Source organism: Cydia pomonella, chromosome 26 (assembly GCF_033807575.1).
Source record: "Cydia pomonella isolate Wapato2018A chromosome 26, ilCydPomo1, whole genome shotgun sequence".
Classification (NCBI taxonomy): Eukaryota; Metazoa; Arthropoda; class Insecta; order Lepidoptera; family Tortricidae; genus Cydia; species Cydia pomonella.
Window position 1 is genome coordinate 2,084,795 of NC_084728.1, and position 18,180 is coordinate 2,102,974.

At 35.9% G+C, this 18,180-nt stretch overlaps 1 protein-coding gene across 1 annotated transcript in view; it reads right to left on the bottom strand.

Annotated features, from left to right (window-relative positions):
* Positions 1 to 5,508: 5,508 nt before the first annotated feature.
* LOC133532136 (insulin-like growth factor-binding protein complex acid labile subunit) overlaps positions 5,509 to 18,180 on the bottom strand; it is a 45,851-nt gene continuing 33,179 nt past the window's right edge. The window contains exons 16-21 of the mRNA XM_061870668.1: positions 17,460 to 17,655; positions 16,291 to 16,368; positions 14,229 to 14,426; positions 12,848 to 13,091; positions 11,523 to 11,668; positions 5,509 to 9,825 (exon numbers count right to left, since the gene is read on the bottom strand). Coding sequence (XP_061726652.1) covers positions 9,530 to 9,825; positions 11,523 to 11,668; positions 12,848 to 13,091; positions 14,229 to 14,426; positions 16,291 to 16,368; positions 17,460 to 17,655 — 1,158 coding nt within the window. The 3' untranslated portion in view covers positions 5,509 to 9,529. The remainder of the gene's footprint in view (positions 9,826 to 11,522; positions 11,669 to 12,847; positions 13,092 to 14,228; positions 14,427 to 16,290; positions 16,369 to 17,459; positions 17,656 to 18,180) is intronic.

Consider the following 18,180-nt stretch of genomic DNA (forward strand, 5'->3'; position numbering starts at 1 on the left):
CGATACCCCACACTTTAGGGTTGAAGCGAAAAAAAAATTTCACCCCCACTTTACGTGTAGGGGAGGTACCCTAAAACCATTAAATTTTTAGATTTTATTGTACGACTTTGTCGGCTTTATTGATTTATATATCCATGCCAAATTTCAGCTTTCTAGCACTAACGACCACGGAGCAAAGCCTCGGACAGACAGACAGACAGACAGACAGACAGACAGACGGACATGGCGAAACTATAAGGGTTCCGTTTTATGCCATTTGGCTACGGAACCCTAAAAAATGGTTATAAAACATTTTTCTTCTTGTGTAGTAATTTTTGCTGTTTTCAGTTGATCGCAAAACATTGACTTTTCCCGATTTTTTAAAATAGGTAATATCTTGATTAGTACAAATTCAATCGCTGCGACACAATGCCGGATTTAGAGGTCTGGAGGCCTCGGGGCAACAAAGGAGTGGAGGCCACCTGGCCACAAATTATTTTTCATTTAAAATGGACAATTTTCCGAAGTCTCTATTGTGGGAGCCCCTCTTTTATGGAGGCCCCGGGGCTGTAGCCCCGGTTGCCCTCCCCTAAATCCGGCCCTGTGCGACACATTAGACGTAGTCAGCCAATGAAAAAAATATGTAGGCACGAAGGGTTATCGACCCATAGAAAATTTGAATAATGCGCCTTTTTCTACTTACAAAGTTGTTAGACAGACTATATTTGACCAGATCGCGCACGACTTTAATAGTTAGTAGACTAGTAATAGAAAGTATTATTTATTTTATATCACTGGTAGGTTCTATTGAACCAAAGATTTTTAAGATTCATTTTATATTCGGCAAAAGTACTTTGCTACGTTTTAGTTTAAGACTGTCTCATTCATCGTACTAATAATATTTAAGGTTGTTATTTTTTTGTATTTTGTACTAGTGGTTCTTTGTTATTATCGGGTTCTGTATGCTTTTTATGTTTTTTTTTTCAAAAAAATAACAACTCTGGTTATTTCGAATCAGAATGATAGTCCTCCTATTATTTATTTATTTAACATTTATTGCACAATACAAAAAGTACAAATGGCGGACTTAATGTCTTAAGGCATTCTCAACCAGTCAACCTCTTACACGGGCCCGTCTTCGGGCCTGACATCAGGGGGCCTACCGCGAAAACCGAAATTCGTAAATTGCGGGGATCTTTCTTTTTTACTCTCACTAAGATATAATTAGAGTGACAATGAAAAATGCCCGCAATTGACGAACTTCGATTTTCGCGGTAGGCCCCCAGGCCTGATTTAGTGTGGATGTAATTGGCCCTTAACCGGAGAAGACGAAATCGAGCGATCGAAATTAAAAAATCGGTCTCCTTATCGATTTAATTTATCAAGGAAATTGACATTAACATGTAACGCTGTTTAGTCGCTTTTACATTAATATTTGTTTAATCAAAATAAATTGCAACCGTATCACAGAAGGCCTCTAATCACTTTTATATCAAGCGTGGCCATCACTTTCTAATGTATATTTGAGAGTGACGTTTGACAGTGACATAATTAGATATACAATAAAAGAACCATCTATGGAAGGTAGAGGTAATGAATGAAATCTCCATGTACCAAGAAGTGTCCGTCAAATAACCTTAATAGGTGGCGCTACAATACCTAGATTATTTGAAAAAAAAAATCAAATCATAGACAGCGCACTTTACACCCAAAGAGCATATATTTACACCGTCAATAACGTTCTTAGCTACTCTAGCGCTACTTTGGAGAGTTTTGGAACTATTATTTATAGCTGATAGCTGGACACTTTTGCAACAGTTCTGCCTATGGAGATTTCATTCCTTACCTCTACCTTCCATAGAACCATCATTGAGGCGGTAATCACAGGGCTCCGCACTCCGGAGCAGCGTCCGATGCTGCGGTTTTTACAAGCTTTTAAGTCCCTGGCCAGCTCGGCCGAATTTCACCTTCCCATACACACGGAGTTTCGTTCAAATTTTAAGACTAAATACGTGTTGGATTGTAATGAAACTTTGCACATACATGAGGTATATCTAGTCCTGTAATTAGTTTTATATAACTCCAGTATAAAACAAAAGAAATGGAGCAAAAACAAGTTTTGCGTGAAAACTTTTTTTTTATACTACGTTGGTGACAAACAAGCATACGGCCCGCCTGATGGTAAGCAGTCTCCTTAGCCTATGTACGCCTGCAACTCCGGAAGAGTCACATGCGCGTTGCCGACCCTAGCATCCCTCCTTCGTTGAGCTCTGGCAACCGTACTCACCGGCAGGAACACAACACTATGAGTAGGGTCTAGTGTTATTTGGCTGCGGTTTTCTGTAAGGTCCGCTGGCTGTGCCCTACCACACAAAGCAAGATGACATTCACAATGCCCATACCTCTCTTTTGGACGTAGTTTAAGGACGTACCCGGGTCCACGGGTTAAATTCGCTGTATTTTTTGTAACTATGGTATCGATATTTGAAGCTACATAAACTAATTACAGGACTAGATATACCGTAACGAACGGTAACAGCTTACGGTTAAATTTGTACTTAATGGTTAATTTTCATATTTACAATTCTAATTAACGTTCGACCAACACTGATTACCGCTATGCAAGTGTGGTAAGATAAATTCTCAAGCAAATATAAATGTATGTATGTAACTATATACAGCATGTCCCTAGCCATTGGACAAATCCGAAATGTACATATGCATTAGGGTATTTAGAATCAGTGTACAAAGTATCATAGCAACCGGTGTAGCGGTTTCGAAGAAATTAACAAATTACCAAAAATCCTAAACGAATGGTATGGAACCTTCTTTGACCTTTTTGATTATCTTTTTTATTTATGACACTAATAAAGCGTCTGACTTTTGAAAAATTTCATCATTATCAAATATTTCGAACAAATTGTCAAAAACACTGCCAAAGATTCACACAGAGTGTTTATTTTTGTTGTCGATTATTGCAAATAACTTTTGTTCGAAAAAAATTTTTTTTTTATCTTTTGTTCTCATTAAAAAAGTATTAACGTTAGAGCATTCCTGAGAAGTAACCCTACGTGGGTTTTCAGGGTTTGTCCAATGGCTAAGGTCACCCTGTATGTAATTATGTATATTTATAAACTCTTCATTGTACAAAGCAAACATACAAATATAGCACAGGATGGACAGTACAAAGGCGAACTTATCCCTTATTTGTTGAAAGTAATGATGTATTTTTGTCGACTGCACTTAATTGAAGTAGTTACAGTCACCATTAGATATATCGGAGCGGCCGAGGTGCTCAGAAATATCTGAACACGCACTATAACGCCTTGAGAATAGAGGCGTGTACAGATATTTGTGAGCACATTGGCCGCTCCGATATATTTGATGACGATTGTAAATTGCGTTTACTTTTAGGTAAGGATTGACAAACGGTTATTTTTAATTAAAAAATACGGACACCGACAAACACGTGGAAAACATTATTTTGTCACTTATTTATAAAATTTTATTGTTAACCTCACAATTAAGCGGCGCGTTTTAGATATTGATTTTATTTGGGTTATTCCCACTAGTTACCACCAAGTGGTTACCAGTGGTAACTAGTGGGAATTTTTTTCCCGGCTTTTACCACTGGTAACTACTGGGAAAAAAATCCCAGTAGTTATCAGTGGTAACAACTTGGTGGTAACTGTTGGGAATAATCCTTTTTTTTTATTGTTAATACAATAGAACGTACTCGTCCATAAAAAAAGAGAAGATGGTTTTCCACTTCTAAATATATTCCATTCTCCATGATTTTTAGTATGTTATTGACACGATGAGAAACTTGGTTGGTTTGGTTGGTTGGTTTGGTTGGTTGGTTGGTTGGTTGGCTTGGTTGGTTGGTTGGTTGACTTGGTTGGTTTTTAAATTTTCAAAAACAAAAAATAATAATAAGAAATCTATAAACCTAGAATATATTATACTGAAGCGATCGACATCAATTTCAAAATAATTTGTTAAAATTAGTTAGTGGAAACCATTTTCTCCCGAAATGGAATTTCATATAATTTTCTTCCCTCTTAAGGTAGAAAATTAAATATAAAACCATCTGACAATTAAAATCCAAGGTGAAAACCTTATTCTTACCAGATAATATTGCATTTAATTAGACATTAATGTAAATTAGTAATTAGTAAATTAGAAATATGAAGTAATAGAGTGCTCACTCCATACATCAGTTTTGGTACCAAAATGCTTATTATTTTCGCAGTCGACATCTACCATCGAGTAGCGGAACTCTCAGTACTGCTACTCGACAATAGATATAGAGCAAAAAGTCTAATGCTCAACGATTTTCCGCTAATATTATAACCAGAGTAACCGGAACTCTATTTTCAACTCCTACGCTTACTCTGGTTATATTAGAGGAAAATCGTTGAGCATTACTTTTTGTTTGCCGCGATATCTATTGTCGAGTAGCAGTACTGAGAGTTCCGCTACTCGATGCTAGACTCGTCGACTGCGAAATAATAATCATTTTGGTACCAAAACTGATGTATGGAGTGCACTCTATTACTTCTTATTTCTCTATGGTAAGGTGGGGTAAAACGAACATAGTTTATTTTGCTCGGGGCAAGACGACCGGTCTGGCCTAGTGGATAGTGACCCTGCCTGTGAAGACGATGGTCCTGGGTTCGAATCATGGTAAGGGCATTTATGTGATGAGCACAGATATTTGTTCCTGAGTAATTGGTTTTCTTTGTATTTAAGAGGCTGTCAATACCTAAAGCGCGCACACTGTCTATTTGTGTCGGAGTAAATGAGATAGCACTGTCGCATATTACTAGGCCTGGGCAAGGGAATAATAAGAAAAATATTTAAATAAAAAAAAGTGGATTATTAGTGTAATATTTTACTCAACTACGGTTTAGATATAAATATTTTGAAATTGTGATTTTAATTGCAGACCCATAAGTCAAAACAATAAAGACATAAAACCGTTTAATTGTGATTTTAAGACCAATCTTTGCAATTATTTTCTATCGAGCCGATTTCGTTCAATCGTGTATCGAGTACAACCACGGTCTTTGAAATATAATTAATATGAACATATATTTTTCTTACTTGACTAAAACAAATAGTCTTTCTTAAAAAACTGTTTAAGTAACATCAATTTCAAGGACATTGGGTGTTGACAGCCTCTTAAGTATTTTTATATTATATTTATCGTTGTCTGAGTACCCACAACACAAGCCTTCTTGAGCTTACCGTGGACTTAGTCTATTTGTATAAGAATGTCCCTATAAGTAATATTTATTTATTTATTTAAAAGAAAAACAAAACGAGGATTCCATGCAAGTGTTTGTCTTGCCCCGGTGATAGTCTTACCCCACCTTACTTTATGACGTTTTTAAACAAAAGTTAATATGGAAGCAATTAGAAATCGTCTTTATTGGCAACGGACAATATAAGTTCCTTTTGGTTAAGAACGTCACTTTTATTATATAAGTAAGTTATTAATTTATAAATTGTGATAATAAAAATGCATTTAAAGATGTAAAAATATTTATTGTAATAAAAAATGTATAATATCGGACGGTATTTAATTTTTTCCTATAGTAAAACGATTCAAAAATATATGATACAACAATAAGTACCCATTAATTTTTAACAAGCAGAAACGTTTGCGAACGATGCTATTAAGCTTAGAATAAATTTAAAAATGGAAAAATTACAGTCTTGGGTGAGACTTGAACTCAGAGGCCAGAGGCCGTGAGTGTAAGTCTAACCCAAGACAGTAATTTTTCCATTTTTAAATTTATTCTAAGCTTAATTAGTACCCATATTTACTCCTCAGTAAACAAATGAATAACTGTAATACGTTGAGTATTTTTTTTTTCTCAAACTTGCAATGTAATGACGACATGACTTACTTCAAATTAGGTCCGGAACGTCGTCGAAATGAATTGCAATGTTTTGTAGTTTTGCCAATTAAGTTAATTTGAAACAAATCAGCGATTAAGTAATATTCGTTAAATAGTATTTCTACGCAGTAAGATAAATTTAAATAAATAGTATTTGAAATAAAATAACGCCAAACAATATGACTAGTACTAAAGTTTCGATGAATCGTTGTCGATGAAATAATATTCGATGAAAAGATTGTCGACAAAACAACGGTGCCTTAACGCTTCGAGGCCTTTTCTACCAGTTAAACATTGTGCTTATAGGATCATTCATTGTTATAACATATATTTCATATATATTTTATATTGTTCCTATTCAACCACATTTTTAATGACAGTTTTTTGTTAAAAATATTTCATAGTAGTTGAATTGATTTCCCCTACTAAGTATATACATATCTAACAATAATAAAATAAATCAGATCTCACAGGAATACTTTAATGTTACATTGTGGCACTTTTCGCATAATATTCATAATCATCATCATCATCGCGTTATCACGGCTTTTTGCCATAATACCTATACAAAAATATATCTCACAATACCCGGTAGAAGATGGAATACCATAAAGTCAATATAATATGTAATATCCATATAAATTATATGATTACTTATTCATATTTATTTATATTTTTTGGACGGTACAAAATTATTACTAATGACATACATCAATCAATAACATCTGATCTCTACGAGACAAAATCGATCGGCCATTTTGTATTATTGGTGTTGACCATGACTGACTGTAAGGGCCACTCCGCACTAGCGTCTCCCGAGCGTCGGCGTCTCGTCAACTCTATGGCTGCTGCTCGACGCAACTGCGCAGCAACGTCATTCTCCATAGCGCCAACTAGACGCCGACGCTCAAAAGAAGCTATAGTGGGGTGGCCCAAAGTGTAACGCCTGAGTGGACGCTCGAAGAGCATTCGGCAGGGAGTGCACGGGGCCTACCGCGAAAATCGAAGTTCGTCAATTGCGGCCATTTTTCTCTGTCACTCTAATTGCGTCTTAATGATAGTAAAAGGGAAAGATCCCCGCAATTTGCGATTTTCGGTTTTGGCGGTAGGCCCCCAGGCATCTGGTTCACGTGATGTGAGCAGCGTGCACTAAGGCCGCTCCTATACGTTTGCATTTGTTTAACATGCACGCCGCACGCCCCGCCCCGCTGCACGCCCGACTCGAGCGTCCACTCAGACCTTACACTTAGTGATATGTTTTAAAATTGAGCATTTTGTTTTTATACTCTGTCGTAAAAACTCAAGTACTTAAGACCATTTAACGGATCGGTTCCATTTTGTAATCAGCTTATTCCCATCTGGTACTCGGTTACCAATTGGGTATTTGACACATGTAGAATATTATAACAAAATTTTGCTAAATAGATAGAAAATTATGATTTTCCATACATTTAGGACAGACTAATGTAATGTCACGTCACATTACAATATCATTTTATTAGAGGCGTTTCAATCGTCGAGTGCGAGCGTCAGACTTTAACTCTCATTTCTGACCTTTGTGTTGCTTAAATGCCATGAGTCCTATATAGACATTTGATCCTCAGGAAAATCAGGATCGATTGACATTATTTACAAAAAACTGTCAAGTAGCCAATTGAAAATTAGTTTTAACCTCTAGCATCCTACGGTCCTAATACTAATATAAATTACCTCCAATGACATTTAAATCAATATTAAATGAAACTTTGCTTTTTTTATTTCGTTTAATTTTAAAACGATAAAACATCGATTTTTTCTAATATCATTTAATTCAAATTTTACTGTACATTTTTCTGCTATGGCGGGCCGCTAGAAGTTAAGTTTTATTTTTGCGGTCAATTTGCAAAAGCGGGTACCGAATGGGAATTATGAAAAAATCTAATGATCTAGAATGTGTTAGGGAGAAAACTTATCTTAAGTTATAAATCATTGCTTATACGTGAGTTTTAATATATTTAATAATTTGTAACCGATTACGATGGGATTATTTTTACCAAATTCATACCTAACTCGTTACTAAATGGAACTAAACCAACTCTACGTGTCAGACTATTAAATGGTATAAGATACTAAAATGACCAGAAACTAACATAATTTTACACATCTTGCTTGGCTATACATAAAATTCAGCCTACAATATATATTTACATTGAAACAAAAAAAATGTGATTTCAATATCACAATTTATGAAATTTGTCACTTATTTAATAGGTATATATACAAAAAATAGTATAACATTTTTTTTAAAATTGAGATTCTACGATACGTGGTAACAAAAAGTTACAAAAATATAAAAAAACACCCTGGCAGTGATAATACTTATAAAAAATTGTGACAAAAATTAAAGCATCGACTTTAAGGAACAACTTTCAAATACAACCACTTATTCGTCTTGAGTATGTTTCATAGAAAAATATCAATAAAGGATTATTAACAATCCTGAAAAGCTGTAGAAAAACGTCTTATATATATTCCGAAGTCCAATAGAGGAAGCAAATAATGTAAATAAATATTTTTCACCACACCAACTGGTGAAGATTAAAACTAGTTTTATGTAGTACATAAGGTTTTGCTGCGCCCTATCAGGGTCCACGTACTGTACCTACACCTAGCATTAAGTTGTCTGTGTTTTGTACTTGGTTGCAAATAAATGAATTGAAATAAATAGAAACTGTTCGAAAACTAATGAGAAAGTTGCGTTTTATAAATAAATAAATATTAAATATTATAGAACATTATTACACAAATATAATATAACATTAATATAATAATATAATATTATAGAACATTATCCACATGTGGGGAAAAGTAATCAGATGCAAATGTTGAGTCGTTTCCTTATATTAGCTGGTAGAATTGAACTTTAAATGATGATTTCGGATGATAAATATTTAATTACGTTCATTTGGATTTCATTTAGATCATTTTCCTCGCATTAGTGTGGTGAAAAATGTTGTGTTTCACTCGGAGGCAAATTATGTTTAACCCTCGTGCCTTGAAACCCTCGCAAAGCTCACCAGTTCCACTTCTCGAACCAGTCGCTACGCTTGAGATTCAATTTTGCAATCTTTCGCTTGCTCGGGTATCAATATTAGCACGAGCGGTTAAACAACAACTTTGCCCCCTTGTAAAACAAATAACTATTGTTAGCATTTTAAATCTTACCTAAAATTTTTATGGAGGTTCACATCCCTGAAATATTGTTAATTATCATATATTTTAACAAAAAAATACATATAAAATATTAAGTAAATTGTTGATAAGATCATGACTGTCTTCAAACAGTGCGTGAATACGAAGTATTGAAAATAAATTACTTTATTTACATTATTAGTAATTTCTATTGGACTCCTAAAATAAAACATAGACAAAAAAAAAATTAACACAAATGTTTTGAAGTGTAACAATTTTCAGATCGGGCCATGTCAATAAAATTTAGCATTACAAACTGTTTTTTTTACGCTAGAAAAAAATCAAAAACAAAACAACAGTTCTACACTCTACTACTTCTAGCTGTAAGCTAATAAAATACCCTTGAAAGTAAATCAACATACTCAAGACTAAAAATTTCTACGCATTAAACAGAGTATATTGAATAGTACACATTAAATCTCAAAATCCGCCAATTTTCTAAAGCACACTCCCAAAAATATGCACAGAGTGATCAAAATGGAGTCGCTCACTAACCTCAAAACGTTATTTTTGAAAAAAGAATACGACTTTTTCTTCGTCAGCCGCCGCTTGTCGACGTTCAGTTTTTTCGGCCAGCTTTCAAAATTGGAAGGCACATTTTGACACTGGCTTGGGTAGCGTTTGCGCGCGAAACCGTTGGACTTTTTCGCTTGCACGCAAATGTCAAAATTGGCGCCATTTTCTTTGAGTGACGTTTGGAGATCGTTGTCTGTGGAAATTAAAAATTAATGAGGGAAAGCGAAATATGTGAATAGTAAAAAGGTTGTTGTTAACTATTTAGATAATTAAATAACCAGGGCCCGTACATTTCATGCCGTTGACGTAAAAATGACGAAATTTCACATACAGGCAGTTTTTTTTATAACTCTACAAACCTTTGATTGCTAACATATTGACGCGTAATAAAAATACTTGTTACACTGTTAAAAATCAAAAATATGTATTATTTAATAAACTAACAATATATTATTTTGTTGCGTTGACAGTAAGATGAAAGTTAGCTAGAAGTTTCTGTACTGATTGTCAAGTATCTATATCAGTTAACTAAAGAGGTTGACAAATGATTAATTATTGCGAAAAGACTAATTGGAATATTACTCTATGTAGCGTGACGTCATTTTTCCGTCAGCGGCATGAAATGTACGGGCCCTGGAAATGACTATAATACTTCTTCTTCCTCGCGTTGTCCCGGCATTTTGCCACGGCTCAAGGGAGCCTGGGGTCCGCTTGACAACTAATCCCGAGATTGACGTCATCACTAGTTTTTACGAAAGCGACTGCCATCTGACCTTCTATCCCAGAGAGTAAACTAGACCTTATTGGGATTAGTCCGGTTTCCTCACGATATTTTCCTTCACCGAAAAGCGACTGGTAAATATCAAATGATATTTCGTACATAAGTTCCGAAAAACTCATTGGTACGAGCCGGGGTTTGAACCCGCGACCTCCGAATTGCAAGTCGCACGCTCTTACCGCTAGGCCACCAGCGCTTCCGACAGATAACTTTATCTAATATTTGAAAAATCAGACCGTCAAGTTGATCACAAAGCAGAAACCTAAAATAGCAGCATCTATCATTCCATTATACAGTATATCCAAATTGGGAACATTTAGAAGTAGTAAAAAATGAGCGTTTTGCCATTAGAAATAAATTACCGTTGTCCTACCGCAAAATGCAATAACATAAATTGTTACCACTTCGCGCTTAAACCGCTGAAACGATTTAAATGAAATTTGGTGTGGAGATAGTTCCAAGAAAAACATAACACAGTTTTTATGCTTTATTATATTTTATTCAGAGATATACAAGCGCTGGTGGCCTAGCGGTAAGAGCGTGCGACTTGCAATCCGGAGGTCGCGGGTTCAAACCCCGGCTCGTACCAAATGAGTTTTTCGGAACTTATGTACGAAATATCATTTGATATTTACCAGTCGCTTTTCGGTGAAGGAAAACATCGTGAGGAAACCGGACTGATCCCAACAAGGCCTAGTTTACCCTCTGGGTTGGAAGGTCAGATGGCAGTCGCTTTCGTAAAAACTAGTGCCTACGCCAAATCTTGGGATTAGTTGTCAAGCGGACCCCAGGCTCCCATGAGCCGTGGCAAAATGCCGGGACAACGCGAGGAAGAAGATACGGAGTTTTTTACCATAATTTTATTACTTAAATCTTACATTTCTAAATGATATTAAAATCTTTATTTCCAATAATAATATACATAACGGATATATACAGATGATTACTATAACTAGCTTATATCTAAAATAGGCCCTTGAGGCATTGTACCAAGGATGGCGGCATTTCCTCGTATCGCAGTACTGATACGTTGTGCGAGGAAGCCGCCAGCTCTTCGGTCACCAGTTACGTCAACCAGACGTTTCGTGATTTATATATATGGTATTACATACCTATATCAATTTTTAAAGAACGTAGATTATAAGGTACGTCGTTGGAATACACGACGTTTCCTTTGTCGTTTATGATGAAGAGGAAGAAATCGGCCACGTCTTCTGTTGTTCGGACGAACCAGTGCGCGTAGATTGCTGATTGTGAACTGAAATAAATTATAGGTAAATACCATTTTCGATGGGTATTTTTAGAAAAAAAATCACCAATTAATTTTTGCGAAAAATTTGGGTAATTTTCACTCCGCAATACGAGCAAAATTGATTAAAAAACGAAAAACAAACATTATCTATTTTCTGGCGCATTTTCACCTTGGCTTGGCCGAATACCGAATATTCGGTGGAGCCATCGGCCGAATAGCCGAATATTCGGCTTGAAGTTGTACCTCAAAATGAAGTAAATTCGAAATTTCGAAAGCGCGCGTGCGTGCGCTATGCAAGTTGCAACTTGTTTCTCACTGTAGACAGTCTTTGATAGAAATTGCGCTTATTCTGCGCGCAGTGCGTATTGAATTGCGGACAATGCGGTGCGCTAGTTTTCGTCGTGTGTTTAAAAAAAATATTTTATATTATTTTTCTCATGTTTTTGTACTATCTATAAGATTATACTAATATTAATAGTTGATTACTTGTAGTTTGTTACTTTTTTACCTCTCGTTTACCGTTATCTACGTACCCCTACCCCTTACTTCATGTCGTAAACAAAAGTATTATATCAGTTTAAAAATAAACTTTAATAGCTATCAATACAATTGAATATTATAACTGCCATATAAGGCTGCGCATGCGGTAAGGGGTTAAATAGATAAAAATATAAGTAACATATAGACTACCTAGCTTGCATATTATAGGAGCTTCGTTTGCCAACAAACCACTCTGTGGTTTGGCAGAAGTATATTGTAAATATTTATAAGGCATGACACGTGAATAAACGTATATTTTTAATTTTTTTTTATTCGATATTCGGCCGAATACTATGCCACTATTCTGTTTTCGGCCGAATAGTAAATTGTGGCCGAATAGGCCGAATACCGAATAATGGGCGAATATTCGTTGCATCTCTAATGTTCACATATTATTCCTTAAATTTCTTCTCTAATCCTATATTCTTGGCGCAAAGTAACCGCTCCTCGTCTATGACGTTTAAATGAAAAATACTTACTGCTGTATAGATATACAATAGCTTCAGAGAGCTGTAGCTCATATCCGGTTCCAGCTCAAAATCAAACTGCTCTCCCCCAAACTCGTTAATTTTCTCCTCTAAACCCATATTCTTGGCGCACGGTAACCGCTCCTCGTCGATGACGTTTAAAGAAAAATGTACTTACTACTGTATGTCCCTAAAGCTCAAATCAGGTTCCAGCTCAAAATCAAACTCCTCTCCCCCAAACTCGTCAATTTTCTCCTCTAGCCCTATATTCTTGGCGCAAAGTAACCGTTCTTCGTCTATGGCGTTTAAAGGCTGCCCAGCCATAGATATGGGTTCGGAGCAGGTGATGTTATAGTCTGTGGTTCGGTGGTTCAGGAGGTGTTTTAGGGGACGGGTGAAGCAATCGCATTTTAGGTTGTTTCCTGAAACAGTCAAGTGACCGTCAAAAATATTTACAATACATATGGTGCTACTTTCCCACACACGTGCGGTAATGAACACTTTCCGTGCATATGTCGAAACTTTAAAGAGCCATATGTACTGTAAAACGTTGTACGATACACGAGCGGATCGGTAATTCGCAACTCGTGTCGATTTAAATCTGTTATTTTAGAACGCAGCCATGTTTTTTTTTTCATTCGCCACCGCTGGCGCCTTTTTGATTGTCATCTGTCTAATACTATGAAATATACCGTTAGTGAAGAAGTACAAGTTTTCTTTCTCTAAATCTCGTGTTAAAGCCACGAAATCCTTCAAATCGATTATCAAATAAATTAAAACACGACCGAAGGTAGTGTTTTAAATCGACACGCGTTGCGAATTACCTATTCGCCAATGTATCGTACAACGTTTTACAGTACATATGGCCCTTTAAATGTTCGACACAGTAACGTAATATGCTAATATTCGCACTAGTGCGGTAAAGTAGCACCATATGTACTGCAATAGTACATTACGATACTACATATGGCCCTTTAAATTTTCGACATAGTTACGTAATGTGCTAATTATCGCACTAGTGCGGTAAAGTAGCGCCATATGTACTGTAAAAGTAATTCCATATTTTTTCCAGTGTTTGTTGGAACGACTAGCACATCATTTATCCACACAATAAGGCATAATTCTTTCGTTAAAGATATAATTTGAATACTTCTTACTATGACTGTCACAACGGGCCGCCTTTTGCGAACTAAATAGCTCCGCGGCACAAAATTGACGCCCCGCCCGCTTCGGCACAATGTGTGTGGGGTCATTTTTCAGAGCTAGTTCGACATCTATGTTTATTATCAATCGCTGGCTTACTACGATTACTATTACTACTAATAGATAAAAAGTGTGTTAGTCTACTAAAAACAAGTCCCGCTAATTGTGAACTTACCTTAAAAATAAACTAATAAGCATCCACTGATCCCTCATCTTCCAGACCAGAGCTGGATGAATGGAATGTATCCAGGAAGTTGTCCCGCACGACCAGCACTCGAAGCTTTGTCGCATTAACAAATTATTTTACCGGCATTTCTTGTAGTCTACTAAAAATATGCAGCAAATTATAAACTTACCTTCAAAATAAACTTTCATCCCTTGGTCCCTCATCTTTCTAACCAATGCTGGATGGAATGTGTCCAGCAAGTTGTCCCGCACATCCAGCACACGAAGCTTGGTCGCGTTAACAATTTGTTTTATCGGCATTTCTTGCAGCGTATTGTTTTGTATATACAACTCGGTTAGATTTTCTGGTAGATTGAATCGAAGATCGGCTGGAAGGATACTTAGAATCAGTTATATGCAATGAGCGGAATTCTTCATAGCAAAAATCAAACTGTCAGAGGGATTGACCTAACTGTTTTATCGACTTATCGATGTTACGGAATCATATCGCATTAGGTATCCATAATAAACTTAAAAGATTATTCTGTAACATTTGACCTCTTTGATAAGCAACTTGCATCTCCGTATTAAAGTAAATCATGTCAGCGTCACATATGTCATTTATGTCACTTGAGTTTTCATGAGTGATTTCCGTGCCGTGTTACTAAAATGGTTAATCCTAAAAGAAAACAAAATGGATACAGAAAGATTCTTATTTCAGTTTCAAAGAAGATTCTTCCACAATATATTGCTCTAAATGTTACGTTCATTTACATCATAAAAGTATTTTCTGTTTTATTCTATACTATTAAACCAAAATACAGTGGCGGTCAGCTAATTAGGGACACCTGTGTTTCGTTAAGTGACAAATATTTATCGATAAGTCGATAAAACAGTTAGGTCAATCCCTCTGACAGTTTGATTTTTGCTATGAAGAATTCCGCTCATTGGTTATATGCTACGCCGAATGCAATGTATTTTAGTTTCGAGGGTCGATATTTAGATGGAGAACTTTTGATAAAAAACACACCCCAATCAATCAATCAATCAATATTTTATTTGTTAGACATAGGTACAATAGATGTGAGCCAAGGCCAAAAGTATGGAAACAAGGTTGTGTTTTTTTAATATCTCATGTCTCTATCTTTGTTTTATAATTGTAACCTAAAATTTACATTAAGCAATCAAAAAAAGGTTAAAAATACTCGCTAAATATCAAAACATCCTAAAATATTTTCAAGAACATAAAAAAAAATGGGAAAAATTATCATAATTATACCCTTTTAATTGCTTTGAAAAATGTTGAACTGGCAAATATCATAGCCAGAACTTGTTTATTTTGAGTAATTTACTTTTAAAATGTTCTACTATTATATTTACCATTGTGTTTTCAATGAGTAGTATATACCTATATTACATACCAAAAAAACACACTTTTCTATTAAAATATAAGCTTTTTAGGGTTCCGTAGCCAAATGGCATAAAACGGAACCCTTATAGTTTCGCCATGCCCGTCTGTCTGTCTGTCTGTCTGTCCGAGGCTTTTCTCCGTGGTCGTTAGTGCTAAAAAGCTGAATTTTGGCATGGATATATAAATCAATAAAGCCGACAAAGTCGTACAATAAAATCTAAAAATTTTTTTTTTTACGGTACCTCCTCTACACGTAAAGTGGGGGTGAATTTTTTTCTTCGCTTCAACCCTAGAGTGTGGGGTATCGTTGGAAAGGTCTTTCAAAACTAATAGGGGTTTTCAAGAAACATTTTTTGATTAAGTGAATATATTCGGAGATAATCGCTCCGAAAGAAAAAAAAAAGTGTCCCCCCCCTCCTCTAACTTTTGAACCATAGGTCCAAAAAATATGAAAAAAATCGTGGAAGTAGAGCTTAAGAAATACATTAAATGAAAACTATAGCGGACATGATCAGTTTAGCTGTTTTTGAGTTATCGCAAAAAGTTTTCCCTTCATAGTAAAAAAGACTTACTTTAATTAGGTACTGATTATGCAAATTTGCCTATTTGTTTAACTCGGGTGAAAGGTACCATTTACAACACTTTAAGCTCCAGTTTAGCTTATTGTGACGGAAGAGTAACTACGGAACCCTACACTGAGCGTGGCCCGACATGCTCTTGGCCGGTTATTTTCTATACTTCTGGCCGGGAGTGTAAATACTTCCGGTTTAAATATTTTACTTTTTTTTTATCAAATTCTGAAATAGGAGTCTGCCGCAGGACAGCCTGTACAATGTACTTACATGTCCTTGAGACTAAACTCTTCAACTGATTGTCGGATAGATCCAGTACTTCAAGCGATGTTAAGTTGCCAAGAACATCTGAAATAATAATTGTTATATTAAATTTATTTAATTCCATGATACATTTATACTCGAACTTAGTTGTTTGATTCTACGCCCAACCTCACATGGCGATGCTGCCAGTGCGGCCTTGTGCTATAAATAATATTTATTATTATTTACTTACTATATATATCCTCTCGGGATTGGATTGGAAGGTCAGATGGCAGTCGCTCTCGTAAAAACTAGTGCCTAAGCCAATTCTAGTGATTAGTTGCCAAGCGGACCCCAGGCTTCAATGAGCCGTGGCAACATGCCGGGACGACGCGAGGAAGAAGAAGAGACTATTCCTAGTATCATTAATATTATTTCCCTTTAGTATAAGTTTCTTCAGTTGCTTATTGCCAAACGTGAGATCCAGGGTGAGAACTGGAATCTCATTATAACTGAGATCGACCTCAGTCGGTATGGAAGTGATATTAACTACAGACAGAATACTTACTATTCCTAATATCGTCGATAATATTTCCTTTCAATATAAGCTTCTTTAGTTTCTTAGTGCCAAGTGTGAGATCCAGGGTGAGAACTGGGATCTCATTATAACTGAGATCGACCTCAGTGGGTATGGAAGTGATATTAACTACAGACACAATACTTACTATTCCTAATATCGTTGATAATATTTCCTTTCAATATAAGCTTCTTCAGTTTCTTAGTGCCAAGCGTGAGATCCAGGGTGAGAACTGGAATCTCATTATAACTGAGATCGACCTCAGTCGGTATGGAAGTGATATTAACTACAGACACAATACTTACTATTCCTAATATCGTTGATAATATTTCCTTTCAATATAAGCTTCTTCAGTTTCTTAGTGCCAAGCGTGAGATCCAGGGTGAGAACTGGAATCTCATTATAACTGAGATCGACCTCAGTCGGTATGGAAGTGATATTAACTACAGACACAATACTTACTATTCCTAATATCGTTGATAATATTTCCTTTCAATATAAGCTTCTTCAGTTTCTTAGTGCCAAGTGTGAGATCCAAGGTGAGAACTGGAATCTCATTATAACTGAGATCGACCTCAGTCGGTATGGAAGTGATATTAACTACAGACACAATACTTACTATTCCTAATATCGTTGATAATATTTCCTTTCAATATAAGCTTCTTTAGTTTCTTAGTGCCAAGTGTGAGATCCAGGGTGAGAACTGGAATCTCATTATAACTGAGATCGACCTCGAACAGTCGGTATGGGATCCAAGGACTCGCGGGGAACATTTTCTTGGTTAGAAAGCCAAAGCGGTTATGGCTTAGATCCACCTAGAAAAAACTAAAATTATGAATTGCTTGTTGTCATTTTCATTGATTTACGCGAGGTTCGAGGGGGGGGGTATAAGAAGTCCGTGTATTTTTCTGCAGTTAACGAAACTAAGAAAAATATTTAGTAGATACTTTTTCTCGGTTTCGTTAAATATAAATCTTAACTTCGCACTTCAAAATAGCGAGTCTTATTACGAAATTTTAGAGCGCGTATAGTAAAAATTTCATACTCACAATGGAAATAGAAAAATAAACAAAATTTAATATATACAATACTATTTATCTTAAAATTGGGCCGAATGAAAATTAAAAAAAAAAAAAAACAATACAAGGGAGGGGCTTAGCCTAAAACCTCACCAAATATCACCCAGGGGGACGGGGGGTCAAAAAGTAGCCGAAAATACTTCGCGTAATTTGTGCACAAGCCCTAAGAGGAGTTTGTTGTTCTTCGGATTTGACAATTGAATTTCACTGTACAGCCCCGTACATTAAGGCCAGAGGACACCGGCTGAATGCGCGTGCGCA